The following is a 15,093-nucleotide window of genomic DNA, read 5'->3' as shown; positions in this document are numbered from 1 at the left end:
TTCTAGCTCACCGATGACCATGCAGTTTACCGCCATCACCTTTATCTCGGTGGAAAATGGAGGAAGGAAAGAAAGATAAAAAAGGGAGGGTGAGATCTAGATGAGTCGAGGCATTCCACACCGATACTCCACCAAACCTGTGACGTTTGTTAAATCTACCCTTCATTCCCTCCCTTATCTTTAGTTTTCATCCGTTCTTTGGGAACCACTGGTTCTCTGGTAAACCAACCTTGTTAACCCTTTTGTTACGGATCCCACAGCGCGACCGAAGTAAGTGAGAAAGACTATTCGTGGTCAAAACACCAGAACATCTATCCAGATTTCCCAGAGCATCCCGTCCCAACAAGCCTACCTCGTCACAATGGCTCGCCATATCCCCAGTCCTTCGACAGCACGCACGGTGCTTTTGTTCGGACCACAAGCTCTTTCATTTGACGCCACCTCCTTCGACAAGCTCCGATCTTCCGTACTAAGCAGTGACAGCCATCATTGGGTACTGGATATCATCAAGGAGCTCCCCGGCCTGTGGGACACGCTTGCCGCGCAGTTCCCGAAGCTACAGTCCATCGCTGGTTCGCAATGGCTGGCAGATCTTGCAGGCTGGTTCGAGACCGGCGCCATGGCCCAGAGGGAACGGGCGCCTCTTCCCAACGCGGTTCTGAGCCCGCTGGTCGTCATCACACAACTAACCGAATATTCGGAATACGTGAGGCTCACCGGTTCCAAACATCAAGACTCACAAGCCCCGCGCCATGAATGGGGCGTTTCCCGCTCAGACACCGAGACCATCGGATTCTGCACTGGCATCCTGAGCGCCATAGCAGTGTCGTGCTCCGAGGACCAGTCACAGTTTGCACAGTTTGGCGGAGTAGCCGTCCGTCTCGCCTTGCTCATCGGGGCGTTGGTCGACGCCCAGGATGCGTCGGACAGCGAGGGGCCGTCCAGGTCTTTGGCGACTGTGTGGAAATCACGCCAGTCGAAGGCGGAGTTGATGCGGATCTTGGGGCAATTTCCCGAGGTAAGCAACATATATCTATCTCACTGGAGGAGCGAGCAATTTCTAACCAACCTTCTACTCTTCTCCCAACAAATAGACATACATATCCGTCCTCTATGACGAAAATAGGGCGACGGTGACGACTTCGAAGAAGACCGCTTCGGCACTGGAGTGGCAGCTCAGGGCGGCGGGCGTGCATGTGGCCGAGATTGGGCTCCGCGGTCGCTTCCACTGCGATTACTACCAGAGCGGCTTCGAGCAGTTGCTAGAGTTCTGCGAAACGCAACCGGGGTTCCAGTTCCCGGATGCGTCCGGCCTAGTCTTACCAACGTGGGCGAATTCGGGCCATCTGATCACCCATGGCAAGCTCCACCACGTCGCCCTGCGCACCATCTTGACGGAACAGCTGGATTGGCACCGCACCTTCGCCGCCGTTCAGTCGGCACGGCTGGGGAACAAAGAGGCCTCCGTTATCTCTTTCGGGCCCGAACGGTGCATCCCGCCGTCCCTCATCCCGAGCCTTGGCGCCCGGATTTTGTACTTGGACGAATTCCAGGCGACGGCCAACAATATTACTGGCCTCGGCGCCAGTTCTCTCGATTCGGCACCGTCGATGAACAAGATGCATCACGGCTCGGACAATGACATTGCCGTGGTTGGCATGTCTTGCAATGTTGCCGGTGCCGAAGACCTCGAGCAATTCTGGAAGATTCTCGTCCAGGGCAAGTCCCAGCATCAAGAGGTCCCGGGCGACCGCTTCGGATTCGAGACAGCCTTTCGTGAGGCCGACCCGGCCAAGAAGTGGTACGGCAATTTCATAAGCAACCACGACGCCTTTGACCACAAATTCTTCAAAAAGACCCCGCGGGAGGTCGCCTCGATGGATCCGCAGCAGAGGATCCTGCTGCAGACTGCCTACCAGGCCCTCGAGCAGTCCGGATATTTCGAGCCCACACGCGCCGACGCAGACCGGAACATTGGGTGCTATGTGGGTGTCTGCGCAACCGACTATGAGTATAATGTCTCCTGCCATGCGCCGAATGCCTTCTCGGCGACAGGGAACCTGAGAAGCTTCATTGCAGGCAAGGTCAGCCACTACTTTGGCTGGACGGGCCCTGGGCTGACCATTGACACGGCCTGCTCGGCGTCTGCCGTTGCCATTCACCAGGCGTGCCAGGCCATTCTCAACGGCGAGTGCTCCGCCGCGTTGGCGGGCGGCACAAATATGATGACCCAGCCGCTGTGGTTCCAGAATCTGGCTGCTGCATCTTTCCTCAGCCCTACAGGGCAGTGCAAACCATTTGACGTCAAGGCTGACGGCTACTGTCGCGGAGAAGGCATCGCCGTTGTGTTCCTCAAGAAAATGTCCTCAGCTATTGCAGACGGGGATCAGATCTTCGGGACCATCTCTAGCACTGCCGTATACCAGAACCAGAACTGCACGCCCATCTTCGTCCCAAACGCCCCGTCACTGTCGGATCTCTTCCGGGGCGTCCTCCACAAGGCCGGACTCGAAGCGAACCAGGTCTCTGTGGTGGAGGCGCACGGGACGGGTACTCCTGTGGGAGATCCGGCCGAGTACGACAGTATCCGCCAGGTATTTGGCGGGATTCCGCGCCCGAGACCTCTCCAGTTTGGATCTGTGAAGGGCCTGATAGGCCACACGGAGGGAACTTCAGGTGTTGCCTCGTTGGTCAAGGTCCTCCTCATGATAAACGAGGGCTACATCCCCCCGCAGGCCAGCTTCAGCACAATGAACCCCGCCATCAAGGCCTTGCCAGCTGACAACATGGAGATCCCGACGGCCCTGAAGCCGTGGGACGACGATTTCAGAGCCGCCCTGATCAACAACTACGGGGCCTCGGGTTCGAATGCCTCCATCGTGGTGACACAGGCGCCCAGGCTTGGCCCGCAGTTCCACCCGAAACCTGACTCAGGGGCCACGCAGGGAGAGCAGTTGAAGTATCCCTTCTGGTTTTCTGGCTTCGACGACCGGAGCCTTCGTGCCTATTCCAAAAAGTTCCGCCACTTTTTGAACTCGCAGACAATCTCGGCCAAGTCCCGAACCATCGAGAACCTCTCCTTCAACGTTGCCCGACAATCCAATAGGTCACTCGGCCACTGCCTGATTCTCAGCTCTCCCTCCATCCAGGACCTCGCCGAGAAACTCCAGGCCTTCGAGAGCGGAGACGTGACAGTACCCTCGACGATGCAGCAGCCATCCAGGCCCGTCATTCTCTGCTTCGGCGGGCAGATCTCCACGTACGTGGGCCTCAGCCGCGGGCTGTTCGACAGCGTCGAGATACTACGCCGCTACCTCGATCAGTGCGACTCCATCTGCATCTCGCTCGGCGCCGGAAGTATCTACCCCGGGATCTTCGAGCGGGAGCCCATCGCGGACCCGACGAAGCTCCAGGGGATGCTGTTTGCCCTGCAGTACTCGTGCGCCAAGAGCTGGATCGACTGCGGCATCCGACCGGCGGCCGTAGTCGGGCACAGCTTTGGCGAGTTGACGGCCCTGTGTATCTCGGGTGTACTGAGTCTGAGAGACGCTCTGAAGATGGTCATTGGCCGAGCCAACATCATCAGGGATTCGTGGGGCCACGACAAGGGATCCATGATGGCGGTGGAAGGTGATCTTGACCAAGTCGAGGCCCTGTTGGCCGAGTCGAACAAGACATGCGAGGGGAGCCCGGCTTCGATTGCTTGCTTCAACGGTCCCCGCAGCTTCACACTTGCGGGCCCCTCGCGGTCTATTGACGCCGTCTCCGACATCCTCTCGACGAGCCCGGCTTACTCGTCGATTCGTTCCAAGAAGCTGAACGTGACAAACGCCTTCCATTCTTCCCTTGTGGAACCCATCATGGCTGAACTCGAACGGGTCGGCAGGGACCTCCAGTTCAAGGAGCCAAGCATCATCCCCTTGGAGAGAGCTGCCGAGGCAAAGACGGTGGAGCAGCCCACGGCAAATTTTGTGTCGGAGCACATGAGAAATCCCGTGTACTTCAACCATGCCGTCCAGAGGCTGGCCAAGGAGTATCCCTCCAGCATCTGGCTTGAAGCCGGATCGAACTCCACCATCACTACGATGGCAAGCCGAGCCCTAGGGTTGCCACGAGACAGCCACTTCCAACCCGTCAACATAACCAGCAGTAATTCCATGCAACAGCTCATAGACACGACCGTGAGTCTCTGGAAGGCGGGCTCGAGAGTCACCTTCTGGGGCCACTCGGCAGTGCAAACATACCATTACGCCCCCCTGGTATTGCCGCCCTACCAATTTGACAAGACACGGCACTGGATTGAGTTCAAAAAGCCTCCAAAGGCCGCAGAAGCCGATGCGATAACCAATGTCCAGTCAGGACCACAAAGCGAGGACCCAAAGACCCTCTGGACCTTCACCGGCTACCAGGACAACAAGCAGCAACATCCTCGCTTCCGCATCAACACGACCATTGAGAAATACCTCTCCATCGTCTCCGGCCACGTCATCGCCCAGACAGCGCCCATCTGCCCGGCCACCCTGCAAGTCGACATGGCAATCGAAGCCCTCCTGAGCCTGCACCCCTCGCTCGCCGCGCCGGCCCTGCTCCCGCAGATCCGCAACGTCAGCAACCAGGCCCCAGTCTGCATTGACCCGTCCAGACAAGTCTGGCTGGACTTTGAGCCGCTCGACGAGGCCAACAACCTCACCTGGCGCTGGAAGATCACGAGCTCGGGCGCCGGTAGCACAACGACGCACGTCACGGGCGAGCTCGCCTTCCGGGCCGCAGCCGACGCGGCGTACCTGCTCGAGTTCGGACGGCTTGATCGCCTGTTCAGCCACCGGCGGTGTGTGGACGTGCTGGACAGCCCCGATGCCGACGAGATCATCCAGGGGCGCAGCATCTACCGAGTGTTCGCGTCGGTGGTCGACTACAGCGAGCAGTTCTTCGGTCTGCAGAAGCTGGTGGGGAAGGGGAACGAGTCGGCCGGGCGGGTTGTCAGAAGGCACTCTGGCGAGGGGTGGCTCGACCCGTTCCTCGGCGACTGCTTCAGCCAGGTTGGAGGCATCTGGGTTAATTGCATGACGGACAAGGATCCGGGGGATATGTACATTGCCAATGGGTTTGAGCAGTGGATGCGGTCGCCTAGGTTCTATGGCGGTGAAGACAGTGGCGGCAGCAGGCGTCCGGAGGTGTGGCATGTGCTCGCCCACCACGACCGTGTGGCCTCGGGCTTCATCACGGATATCTTCGTGTTTGACCCGGCGAGCGGTGCGCTGGCTGAGGTGATCCTGGGCATCAGCTACGCCAAGGTGGCAAAGTTGTCCATGTCCAAGCTCCTAGCGAGGCTCTCGGCGCCGGGTGTGGCAAGATCAACGGTGCAGGGGGGCACCGGGTCGCTTCCGGGGAGCGCTCCAGCACAGTGGGCGGAGTCGAATTCGGCTCCCCCGATGACATCGCAGCAACCCACAGTCCCCGGGGAGACTCCGGCAAGGCGCGAGAAGACATCGTCAGGAAGAAGCGAGGTCTCAGGGAAATTGAAGGCGGTCCTAGCTGACATTTCCGGCCTCGAGCCCCACGAGATCAAGGACGACGTCGAGCTGGCCGATATCGGGATCGATTCGCTGATGGGCATGGAGATGGCCCGCGAGGTCGAAGAGACGTTCAAATGCACCCTATCTACCGATGATCTGATGCAAGTGACCGACTACCGGGGTCTCCTGCGGTGTCTCCAGAATGCTCTGGGCATCTCCAACGACGGCAGCTCGGCGAGCGAGGAGGGCGATCTAGACGACGATGACGGTAACACGTCGGATGCGAAGGGGTCTTCCGACAGTCAGGGCGATTACACCACCCCGTTCTCAACCAATACCACTTCGTTTGCTGCAAGCCCAGTCGGATCCTCGGTCAACCTGTGTGGCACCGGCAAAGCCCCAGACATACGGAACGGCACTAGAACCGGCGATCTCAATCTTCCCCCATCCGCCATCCTCGAAGCCTTCGGAGAGTCCAAGAAACTCACCGACCAGTTCATCGAGGATTACCGGTGTGCCGGATACCTCGCATCCATCAACCCGAAGCAGACACAGCTCTGCGTCGCACTCACCGTCGAGGCTTTCCAACAACTGGGCTGCGATCTTGCTTCGGCCAGCGCAGGACAGGAATTGGAGCGGATTCATCACGTTCCCGAGCAGGGGAAGCTCGCAGAGTATCTCTACAGGATGTTAGAGGAGACCCGGATCATCGACATGGATGGCGACGAGCCACGCATTACTCGCACCGCTATCCCTATCGGTCCCACGGCCAGCGATGCGATCCTGCAAGATCTAGTTCGGAACTACCCCGACCATTCCTTCGCAAACCAGCTGGCCTATTGGACGGGATCAAGGCTGGCCGACGTCCTGACGGGTAAGGCAGACGGGCTCAAGCTCATCTTCGGAAGCGAGAAGGGGAGGGAGCTGGTATCGGGGCTCTATGGCGACTCCCTGCTCAACAAGTTGTCATACAAACAGATGTCCGACTTCCTCACCAGGCTAATCTCCAAGATGCCGCAGACCGGCCCCCTCAAGATCCTCGAGATGGGAGCCGGGACCGGCGGAACGACAAAGTGGCTGGTGCCCATGCTAGCGAGCCTCGGCGTGCCGGTGGAGTACACCTTCACCGACCTCTCGGGGTCATTCGTGGCGGCAGCGAGGAAGAAGTTCAAGGAATACAGCCGGTTCATGAACTTCCGGGTGCACGACATCGAGAAGCCGCCCGCCGACGAGCTCCTGCACTCGCAGCACCTCATCATCGCCAGCAACGCCGTGCACGCGACGCACAGCCTGTCCGAGTCGACGACCAACATCCGCAAGATGCTGCGCCCCGACGGCGCGCTGCTGATGCTGGAGATGACCGAGACGATCCACTGGGTGGACGTCATCTTCGGCGTGCTCGAGGGCTGGTGGCTGTTCGACGACGGCCGCACCCACGCCATCGCGCACGAGTCCCGCTGGGAGCGCGAGCTGCACGCCGCCGGCTACGGCCACGTCGACTGGACCGACGGCTGCCACCCGGAGACCAACATCCAGAAGATCTTTATCGCCCTGGCCTCGGGTGAGAGGCTGGAGCGTCTGCCGGCAGCGGAACCCAAGGCGGTGCAGGACCAGGCAGAGCAGCTCGAGGCACGCAGAGAGGCGACGGATGAATACGTCCGGGGCAGCATCGCCGGTTTCCTCCCCCCCACCATCCCCGCAGGCCGTCCCAACCTACCCGCAACAACCTGCGTCATGGTGACGGGAGCAACCGGCAGCCTGGGAGCACACCTAGTCGCCCACCTCGCCCGGCAGGCCGACGTCGGCAGCATCATCTGCCTAAACCGCCGCAGCCCGGTTGACCCGGTACTCCGCCAGAGGCAGGCGCTAGAGCAGAGGGGGATCTCCCTCGACGAGCAAGCCCTGTCGAAGCTGAAGGTGGTCGAAGCCGACACGGCCAAGCCCCAGCTGGGCCTCGGGCAAGACCAGTACCACGCCGACCTCGTGGGCAGCGTCACACACATCGTGCACAACGCATGGCCCATGAGCGGCAAGCGGCCACTGCGGGGCTTCGAGTCTCAGTTCCGCGCGATGCGACACCTCCTCGACCTTGCGCGCGACATCTCGTGCCAGCGGCAGGGCTCCAAGGTCAGCTTCTTATTCGTCTCGTCCATCGCGACCGTTGGGCACTACCCTCTATGGACCGGCAGCGCGGATGTGCCGGAGGACCCGGTGGACATCCGGTCCGTGCTGCCGAACGGGTACGGCGACGCCAAGTTCGTATGCGAGCGCATGCTCGACGAGACGCTGGGGCGGTACCCGTCGCGCTTCCGGGCGGCATCGGTGCGCCTGGGCCAGGTGGCCGGGTCGGGGACCAGCGGGTACTGGAACGAGGCGGAGCACTTCTCGTTCCTGGTCAAGTCGTCGCAGACGCTGCGGGCGCTGCCCGATCTCGGCGGCTTGCTGTCGTGGACGCCCGTCGATAGCGTCGCCGCCACATTGGCCGACCTGGTGCGAGTCGACGATGACGACGACGCGCCGCAATACCCGGTCTACCACGTCGACAACCCCATGCGCCAGCCGTGGCCGGAGATGATTGCCGTTCTCGCGGATGAGCTGGGCATCCCCGCCACGCGCGTCGTCCCGTTCGCGGAGTGGATCAGGCGGGTGCGCGCCTTCCCCGGCGCGGTGGAGTGGGACAATCCCGCGGCCAAGCTGGTGGATTTCCTTGATGACGACTTCGTCCGCATGTCGTGCGGCGGCGTCTTGTTGGATACGGCGAGGAGCAGGGAGCACTCGCCGTCGCTGAGGGGGGTTGGCCCGGTCAGTGCCGGTGTGGCGAGGAAGTACATTCAGGCCTGGAGAGACACTGGATTTCTGCGTCGGTAGATGAGAGCGGTGATGTCAACAGACTGTTAATTTATAGATTAGTTATAGCTCTAGTAATGTAGCATGTTGTATGTGTGAAACTTAGCATTGCACTTGGCAATCAATTAATTTGTTCCAATTGACTTGAAAATGTCATTTCGTCTACGAAGGTCGCTACGCCTTTTAATGCGGGCAGAATAATCCCAGTAAACTCATAGGGTACTTAGGCGCCATGTCCACTAGCACTTAGCACATGTAAAAATTGCTAGGGGTTTTGTGCCACTGAAGTTCTAGCGACCCCCAAGAAAGGCGGTGGGCCCTTTCATTTGGTAGCGACCTCCGTACCATAGTAATTTACTTCATCCTGTTGAACCCTACAACCCTACTTTCACCGTCGATCTGACTGAGCCCTCCAGACGCGTCTTGATGTCTCTGTACGTCGTTCCCAATATCCCACGGGACTTCGTCTTGTCGTATCCACGCGCGTCTAGCGTCATGTCTTCAGCAGCAACATCCCCCGCCGGCAGCCCCGGCCCCATCATCGACCTGACCGAGTCCTCTATGCATGTCTCGAGGCCTCTATAGGCTATTCCCAAGATCTTGCGAGACTTCGTGTTGTCATATCCATACACGTCAGCTGGCATATCCTCAGCATCAGCATCCACCGGCGGCAGTCTTGACTCCAACTCGGGATAGCACTCGCGTATAATATCCGCAACCCTCTTGTTGGAGAAGTGACCCGCCACAATGAAGAACCTCTCCCCACCAGCTTCCGGGACTTCAATCGCCCTCACGTGTGCCATGGCAGCATCACGCACGTCCACCCAGAGGAAGACCGGCCCGGTGGGAGGCAGGCCGTCTTTTGCCTTGCCCTGAACCATGTCTCTGATCCTATGGTTCGAGGTATTGAGCGCCGTCAGATCGCGGAGGTGTCGTGGCGGAGGACCGAAGACTAAAGGAGGGTTGAGAACAACTAGATCGAATCTGGGTTTCTCGTTCTGGACAAACGCCCACGCTGCTCTTTCCGCGTATATCTGGTCTTTGTATAAGCTGGATGGCTGTCCGTCACAAGACTCTTTTGTCAAAGTACATACCTTGCTCGCCCTGTACGCAAGACGCGGATCAATAGCTTCTTCCCATGTCGTGGTTCCCCACACCGTCTCGTCGTAGACATCTGCGTGGTTGGAGGGGTTGAGGATTGCGGCAGACGACGAGGTCACGACGACACGCTTGACCGAGTTGCTGTACGCTTTCAGGGACTTGAGAATGCCCGAGGTTCCCTTGATTGCCGGATTGAGGAAGTCCTTGACCGGGTCTTGAATGTTGAAATGAAATGGCGAAGCGGTGTGAATGACAAATTCCAAGTCTGGTTCAGACTTGATTACCTTTTTCAGGGTGAGAGAGGGGAATGTCAGTTTTGATGTCAACAATAAGCAGGACATTATAGTCTCAACCTACATCATCGAACGCTCCTTCTTGTGCGATGTCCTTGACGATGGCATACGAAATCCTCTCCTTGAAGCCGTTTTCGCAAGCCTGAAGGAGCTTGCGCCCCTTTTCGTTTGACCTTACGGTCACAACGACTTGGAACCTGTGTGACTGTCAATTGCGACATTCACAGAATTTCAGCCGTCGATGAATACCCATGTTCAAGAAGAATGTCCAAGACGTGCGAGGCGATGAAGCCGTTGCCCCCTGTTACACGATTATTAGCATGACTTCCACACAGGATTCACGTGTGAATAGATCCAAGGATTGCCTTACCAGTTAGCAGTACTTTGGCCATATTAGGGTTGCTTTTGCGGAATTGACAGTGTCTGAGCTCGTGTGTAGTGGTGTTCGGCGTGAGACCGAGCAAGAGACCGAGCAATCGCAAGAAGTACACAGGGCCTCACGAGGTTGAATACTCGCATATGGATTCCCAAGTCCGGCCTGCAATAATTATCGGGAACTAATTCAGGTCCGTCACCGACCTCGGGAAGCGAGCAAGCCCGACGACGCAGCTTGGCGACCGACTCATTGTCCAACATCTCCAATATTCAACTCCGACATAAAACTCCGGGACCACGTGGAAACTCCGATACCCCTTTTGTGGCCGTTGACCAATGTACTACACCATATACGAGTAACTCGTGTCGGTGACCGAGTCGATGCGATGGGCGAGGGATTAAGAGTTACGTCATGCTTCAAAAGCTGTCCCAAATTACCTACCTACCTATGTCTCGTATCTCGATCATCAGCGATGCAGATTCCACCTCCATAAAATCCAGCCTTGATCTGCAGCCCACCGCGTCATCCTCCAACTCACGAATAGTCAGAGCTTCACCCAGTTCTAGTCAAGTTAGGCCCAACTAATTTTACAATGCCAACTAACACGGCGAGTCTTGCCAGAAAGGTTTTACTTCACAGCCCGTATTTGTGATCGATGTTTTGTCCAGCATGAGGCTCCAATCATGTGAGGCTCCAATCATCTTCACTTCACACGGGGTCATCAAGTTTAGACTCGTAAAATTTGTCCTCCGGACAGGATTAAAATCTGAACTATTCCATGGCATGACTGAGGTCGACAACATCAACCAATAACCTCCGTGCACATGCTCCATTCAGGATCCTTCTTCAAACCATCAAGATCCTCCTCACTAAGGCACACCAGAACAGGCAGATCCCCCTTCTCAGCCGGGTACAAGTACATCCCGCCCGGCACCGGCGCCAAGTTGGGGCGTCTAATCAAGTCCGGCTCGCCGAGCGCGCCCAGCCTCGGCAGCGCCGGCAGCTGTGCCATGGACGACGACCCGACGTCGAGGGACGTGTCGAACGGCCCGCCGTACGCCAGCGTCGACTTGTCCGGCACGCCGGCCACGAAGGTGGCGTAGCTGCGGACGGCGAACGGCGTGTTGGCCTCGTTGAGGTCGGCGCGCACGCGCGACGCCAGCATCGCCAGCGGCAGCGCCGCCAGCTCGCCGAGCGACAGCCGCGTCGACGCGTGGTACACCATCTGCCCGAGGTACTCCGGCGGGACGCCGACGGCGGCGCGCGCGTCGATGGCGCGCCCGAGTTTGGACGTCGCCGATGCGGGCCGGCCGTTGCGGAGGCGGACGGCTGCCAGGCGCTTCCAGTAGAAGGCGGAGATAGCGTCGTTGCTGGAGATGAACGGGACATCCGGGTTGAGGGTCGCCGGGTCGCTGGCCAGGGCCTTGATCTTGGGGATGGCGCTGCCGAAGAGCCGGAAGTAGCACCACGATGCCGGCGACCGAAGGGCCGCTGGGGGTGGTGCAGCCGGGGTTCCGTTGGCTGGGGCTGAGCGGATGAGATGGCTGTGGTCTCGGATGGGTTCGCCCTCTGGGAAGAGTGGGATGACGGTTTTGGGATCTCGGTTCCCCTGTTTGATGGCGATGTCCGACAACTCCTCTCCGCGCATGGCGGTGGCAAGGTGCATGATGAACATGAATAGGCCGGTGGCGTCCATGAAGTTGTGTTGGTTGGAGAAGTTGAGGAGCAGACCGCCCTTGACAAAGTTGGCCTGGATTGCAACTACTGGCGCGGGCCCGATGACGGATTCATCGTAACTCTGGGGAAACCCCGGGAAGGGGCAAAGGACGCTGGCGTCGAGCTTCGACACGGGAGCACCGGCCTTGATCAGGTCGGCATATGAGGGGCAGATGTCGGAGCAGTCCTTGACGCGCACGATGCGGTTGGGCTGCGCATCCTTGGGCCATGGTGCCAGCTTGTACGGCCCCGATTTCCCATGGCCTTTGCCTTCGTCGACCACCTGGTCGGCAAGCCATGGAATCTTGGAGACCACCTCGGCCGTGCCCTCTTCAAGGGCTTTGACCACGGATTCGCGTGCCGAGTCGTCGGCTATGGGGAAGAGAAGAATCCCATGGTTGTACGTCTTCAATATCGGAAACTGCCCAATCACATCTTCATAGCGGGCCTGGGACGCCATTGCGAGAGAGCTAAGGTGTCGGCGGTTGACTTGGGAGATTGGTTCTTGAACTATTACTCGAGTAAATAAGCAGGGAATCTTACGGCAGATGAACAGAGTCGATAGGATGGAGAGACAGTGACACGAGAGGTGGATATAATGTACTGCAGGCGACGCTTGTCCGCTGATGCCAGCTCCGAGATGCCCTTCATCAAAGTGCCGGGGAGCAGATTCACCGGAAACTCCGAACAAGAGAAACCCCGAAGTCCGGAAAAGCACCGCCAGACACGGGAACGCTGTCCAACCAGCGAATCACTCCGGGCGATCTTCCACGCAAGGGCGATGCAACAGGCGGCCTGCTGCTCGATGATAGCCCGTTCGACCAAATCGTGGCGGAAACCCAAGTCATTTAGAACATGCAGGTGCCGCCCGTCGCTAATTACTCCATGCTCCGTTACTTGGAATGGGAATGGCATGAGTCATGTTGATGCTGCAAGTGAAATAGTCTGCTGCATGACTGGGAAAGGCTCTGCGTTCCTGATCCAGACACCGACGACATCAGACAATGTGAGCAAACCTGCCGTCTTGATCCAGCCCTCGCAGGGGGCATCCCGTCAACCATCAGAACACGTCTTATCTCCCAAACACCTGGTATCGTGCTCGACACAGAGCCCGAAGAGTGCTGGCAACGACATAGCACGCAAAAATGCCGGGAACCATACTGAAGGAAAAGCCCCTTGATGTCGCCATAATCGGCGGCGGCATCACGGGAGTGACACTAGCCCTTGGCCTCCACAAGCGCGGTATCAACTTCACCATCTACGAGCGCGCAAGCAGCTTCCACGAGATCGGCGCGGGAATCGGGTTCACGCCCAACGCGGAGCGAGCCATGATGGCGCTGGACGAGCGCATCCACCAGGCCTTCCGCAAGGTCGCCACCCAGAACTCAGAAGACTGGTTCCGATGGGTGGACGGGTACAATTACGACAGGTCGAACCCGGGCGACATGGACGAGAAGCCGATCTTCAAGCTGTATCTTGGTGAGAGAGGCTTCGAGGGATGTCGCCGCTCCGACTTCCTGCAAGATCTCGTCAGCCATATACCGGAAGAGAGGGTGAAGTTCGGCAAGAACCTGGACTCAGTGACTAACAATGGAGACGACGAGAAACTTCAGCTAAACTTCTGCGACGGAACGGTAGAACATACCGACATTGGTGAGAGCACCAGCAGATATTTTCCTCTGAACATCCCGACTTACAATCCCCCCCTCCAGTCCTCGGCTGTGACGGCATCCGCTCACGCGTACGCCAACTCCTCGTCGGCATCGACAACCCAGCCGCACACCCGACCTACACCCACAAGTACGCCTTCCGCGGCCTCATCCCGATGGACCGAGCCCGCGCCGTGCTCGGCGACTACAAAGTCTCCACACGCTTCATGCACCTCGGGCCCGACGCCCACGCCCTCACCTTCCCCGTCGCGCTAGGCGCGGTCCTCAACGTCGTCGCCTTCGTCACCGACCCGTCCGACTGGACATCCAAGGACGGCAAGCTGACGGCGCGAGCCACGCGCGCCGAGGCCGAGGCCGCATTCTCGGCCTTTGGCCCCGCCGTCCGCGCCGTCATGGCCCTCCTGCCCGACGAGCTCGACAAGTGGGCCGTCTTCGACACGCGCGACCACCCGATGCCGGCGTACCACGCGGCGCGGGGGGCCGTCGGCGGCGGTCGCGTGTGCGTCGCGGGGGACGCGGCGCACGCTTCCGCGCCGCACCATGGCGCCGGTGCGGGGTGCGGGATCGAGGACGCGCTCGTGCTCGCGACGGTGATGGCCGCGGCTGAGAGCGAGGTTGCGGCGCGGGGGAGGGAGGCGCGTGCGGGGGTGCTGCGCGCGGCGCTGGAGGTGTACAACGATGTTCGCTACGAGCGGTCGCAGTGGCTCGTCGATAGCAGTCGGAGGATTGGCGAGCTGTTTGAGTGGCAGGATCCTGACTGCGGTAGCGACCCGGGAAAGCTTGGTCCCGAGATTGAGTGGCGGTCTCGCCGGATCTGGGATTATGATATAGATGCCATGGTGGTCGATACGCTGAGCCGGTTTTCGCGGAGGGTGGATGGGTGACCCATTGCTTGGAATTTGTAATTTGTCTATCAGAGCTGAATCTGGGGCGGGAAGGCACATAAGACTGTAGAGAAGCCCGCAGCCCAATTTGTCGTATTGGAAGGGGGCTAGAGTTCCCCACATAAGATAAGGGGCCTTGCAAGTCCTGTGGATATGAATATCAGGTCTTTTTTCTGTATCTTAGACTTGGAATTATCGAACCTTCTTCTTCTTCTTCTTGCCCAGTCTTCTTCATCTTCCACTGTCAGGTGGCTTGACAGCTTGTTGGTTGGTTGGGTGTTGTTTTGTTTCCCTTTCGGGGGTAGCTCTTTCGCCCCGTTTCAATATCATGATGGTATTGAATGCTTTCTAGATTTGGTCTAGGCCCTCGTCGCCTGCACAAAGTACCTAGGTATACATGCAAGTACAATACCTGGATAATTTGATACGCCACATGGCGACAGGAATGCTCCTCTGCAAAGGGGCCAGCCTCTGTCTGTGTGAGAGTCGTTGAACCAAACAGAATGAAATGAGTGATATGGCATTTTTTGTGTTGGTGACGATGACGATCTCTTTACTGTATTGGGAAAGCACAGAGGGCGTTAGGGAGGTTGTCCTTCTCTGACTGATCGACCAGCGGGGATGATCTTCATTTCTATCCCTGCCCCTGCATTCTGGTTGGACAACACCCAATGCCACTACCGGGGGTCA

General features: G+C 58.6%; 4 protein-coding genes across 4 annotated transcripts; 2 read left to right on the top strand and 2 right to left on the bottom strand.

Moving 5' to 3' along the window:
- The first annotated feature begins 220 nt into the window (after window positions 1-220).
- QBC33DRAFT_122300 (Hfaza1A) lies at window positions 221-8,492 on the top strand. Its single transcript, XM_060421996.1, has 2 exons — window positions 221-1,018; window positions 1,095-8,492. Exons 1-2 carry the CDS (start codon window positions 362-364, stop codon window positions 8,382-8,384), a joined length of 7,947 nt encoding a protein of 2,648 aa, XP_060282199.1. The 5' UTR covers window positions 221-361; the 3' UTR covers window positions 8,385-8,492.
- A 1-nt stretch (window position 8,493) lies between these two features.
- On the bottom strand, window positions 8,494-10,295 carry QBC33DRAFT_122433 (ketoreductase). The gene is made up of 5 exons (XM_060421997.1): window positions 10,128-10,295; window positions 10,007-10,058; window positions 9,822-9,954; window positions 9,458-9,748; window positions 8,494-9,397 (listed from the first exon to the last, which is right to left on the bottom strand). The coding sequence occupies exons 1-5, from the start codon at window positions 10,147-10,149 to the stop codon at window positions 8,738-8,740; spliced, it is 1,158 nt and encodes a 385-aa protein (XP_060282198.1). The 5' UTR covers window positions 10,150-10,295; the 3' UTR covers window positions 8,494-8,737.
- Window positions 10,296-10,935: 640 nt separating this feature from the next.
- On the bottom strand, window positions 10,936-12,309 carry QBC33DRAFT_579274 (uncharacterized protein; the record flags this gene model as incomplete). The annotated part of the gene is made up of 1 exon (XM_060431124.1): window positions 10,936-12,309. The coding sequence occupies one exon, from the start codon at window positions 12,307-12,309 to the stop codon at window positions 10,936-10,938; it is 1,374 nt and encodes a 457-aa protein (XP_060282197.1).
- A 343-nt stretch (window positions 12,310-12,652) lies between these two features.
- QBC33DRAFT_122696 (uncharacterized protein) lies at window positions 12,653-14,611 on the top strand. Its single transcript, XM_060421999.1, has 2 exons — window positions 12,653-13,502; window positions 13,562-14,611. Exons 1-2 carry the CDS (start codon window positions 12,995-12,997, stop codon window positions 14,401-14,403), a joined length of 1,350 nt encoding a protein of 449 aa, XP_060282196.1. The 5' UTR covers window positions 12,653-12,994; the 3' UTR covers window positions 14,404-14,611.
- The last annotated feature ends 482 nt before the right edge of the window (window positions 14,612-15,093 follow it).

This window comes from Phialemonium atrogriseum (assembly GCF_030411735.1).
Source record: "Phialemonium atrogriseum strain 8032-3 unplaced genomic scaffold QBC33scaffold_17, whole genome shotgun sequence".
Lineage (NCBI taxonomy): Eukaryota > Fungi > Ascomycota > Sordariomycetes > Cephalothecales > Cephalothecaceae > Phialemonium > Phialemonium atrogriseum.
This window is presented reverse-complemented; position numbering and strand designations above follow the sequence as displayed.

What these genes read in the sequence shown, in the direction of transcription:
- QBC33DRAFT_122300 (XM_060421996.1), top strand. Translation starts at nt 362, where the DNA reads ATGGCTCGCCATATCCCCAGTCCTTCGACAGCACGCACGGTGCTTTTG. An exon ending in TCTTGGGGCAATTTCCCGAG is followed by an intron (nt 1,019 to 1,094) that starts GTAAGCAACATA and finishes CCCAACAAATAG; the next exon opens with ACATACATATCCGTCCTCTA.
- QBC33DRAFT_122696 (XM_060421999.1), top strand. Translation starts at nt 12,995, where the DNA reads ATGCCGGGAACCATACTGAAGGAAAAGCCCCTTGATGTCGCCATAATC. An exon ending in GGTAGAACATACCGACATTG is followed by an intron (nt 13,503 to 13,561) that starts GTGAGAGCACCA and finishes CCCCCCCTCCAG; the next exon opens with TCCTCGGCTGTGACGGCATC.
- QBC33DRAFT_122433 (XM_060421997.1), bottom strand. Translation starts at nt 10,149, where the DNA reads ATGGCCAAAGTACTGCTAACTG. An exon ending in GGCCAAAGTACTGCTAACTG is followed by an intron (nt 10,059 to 10,127) that starts GTAAGGCAATCC and finishes ATCGTGTAACAG; the next exon opens with GGGGCAACGGCTTCATCGCC. An exon ending in AAGAAGGAGCGTTCGATGAT is followed by an intron (nt 9,749 to 9,821) that starts GTAGGTTGAGAC and finishes ACCCTGAAAAAG; the next exon opens with GTAATCAAGTCTGAACCAGA.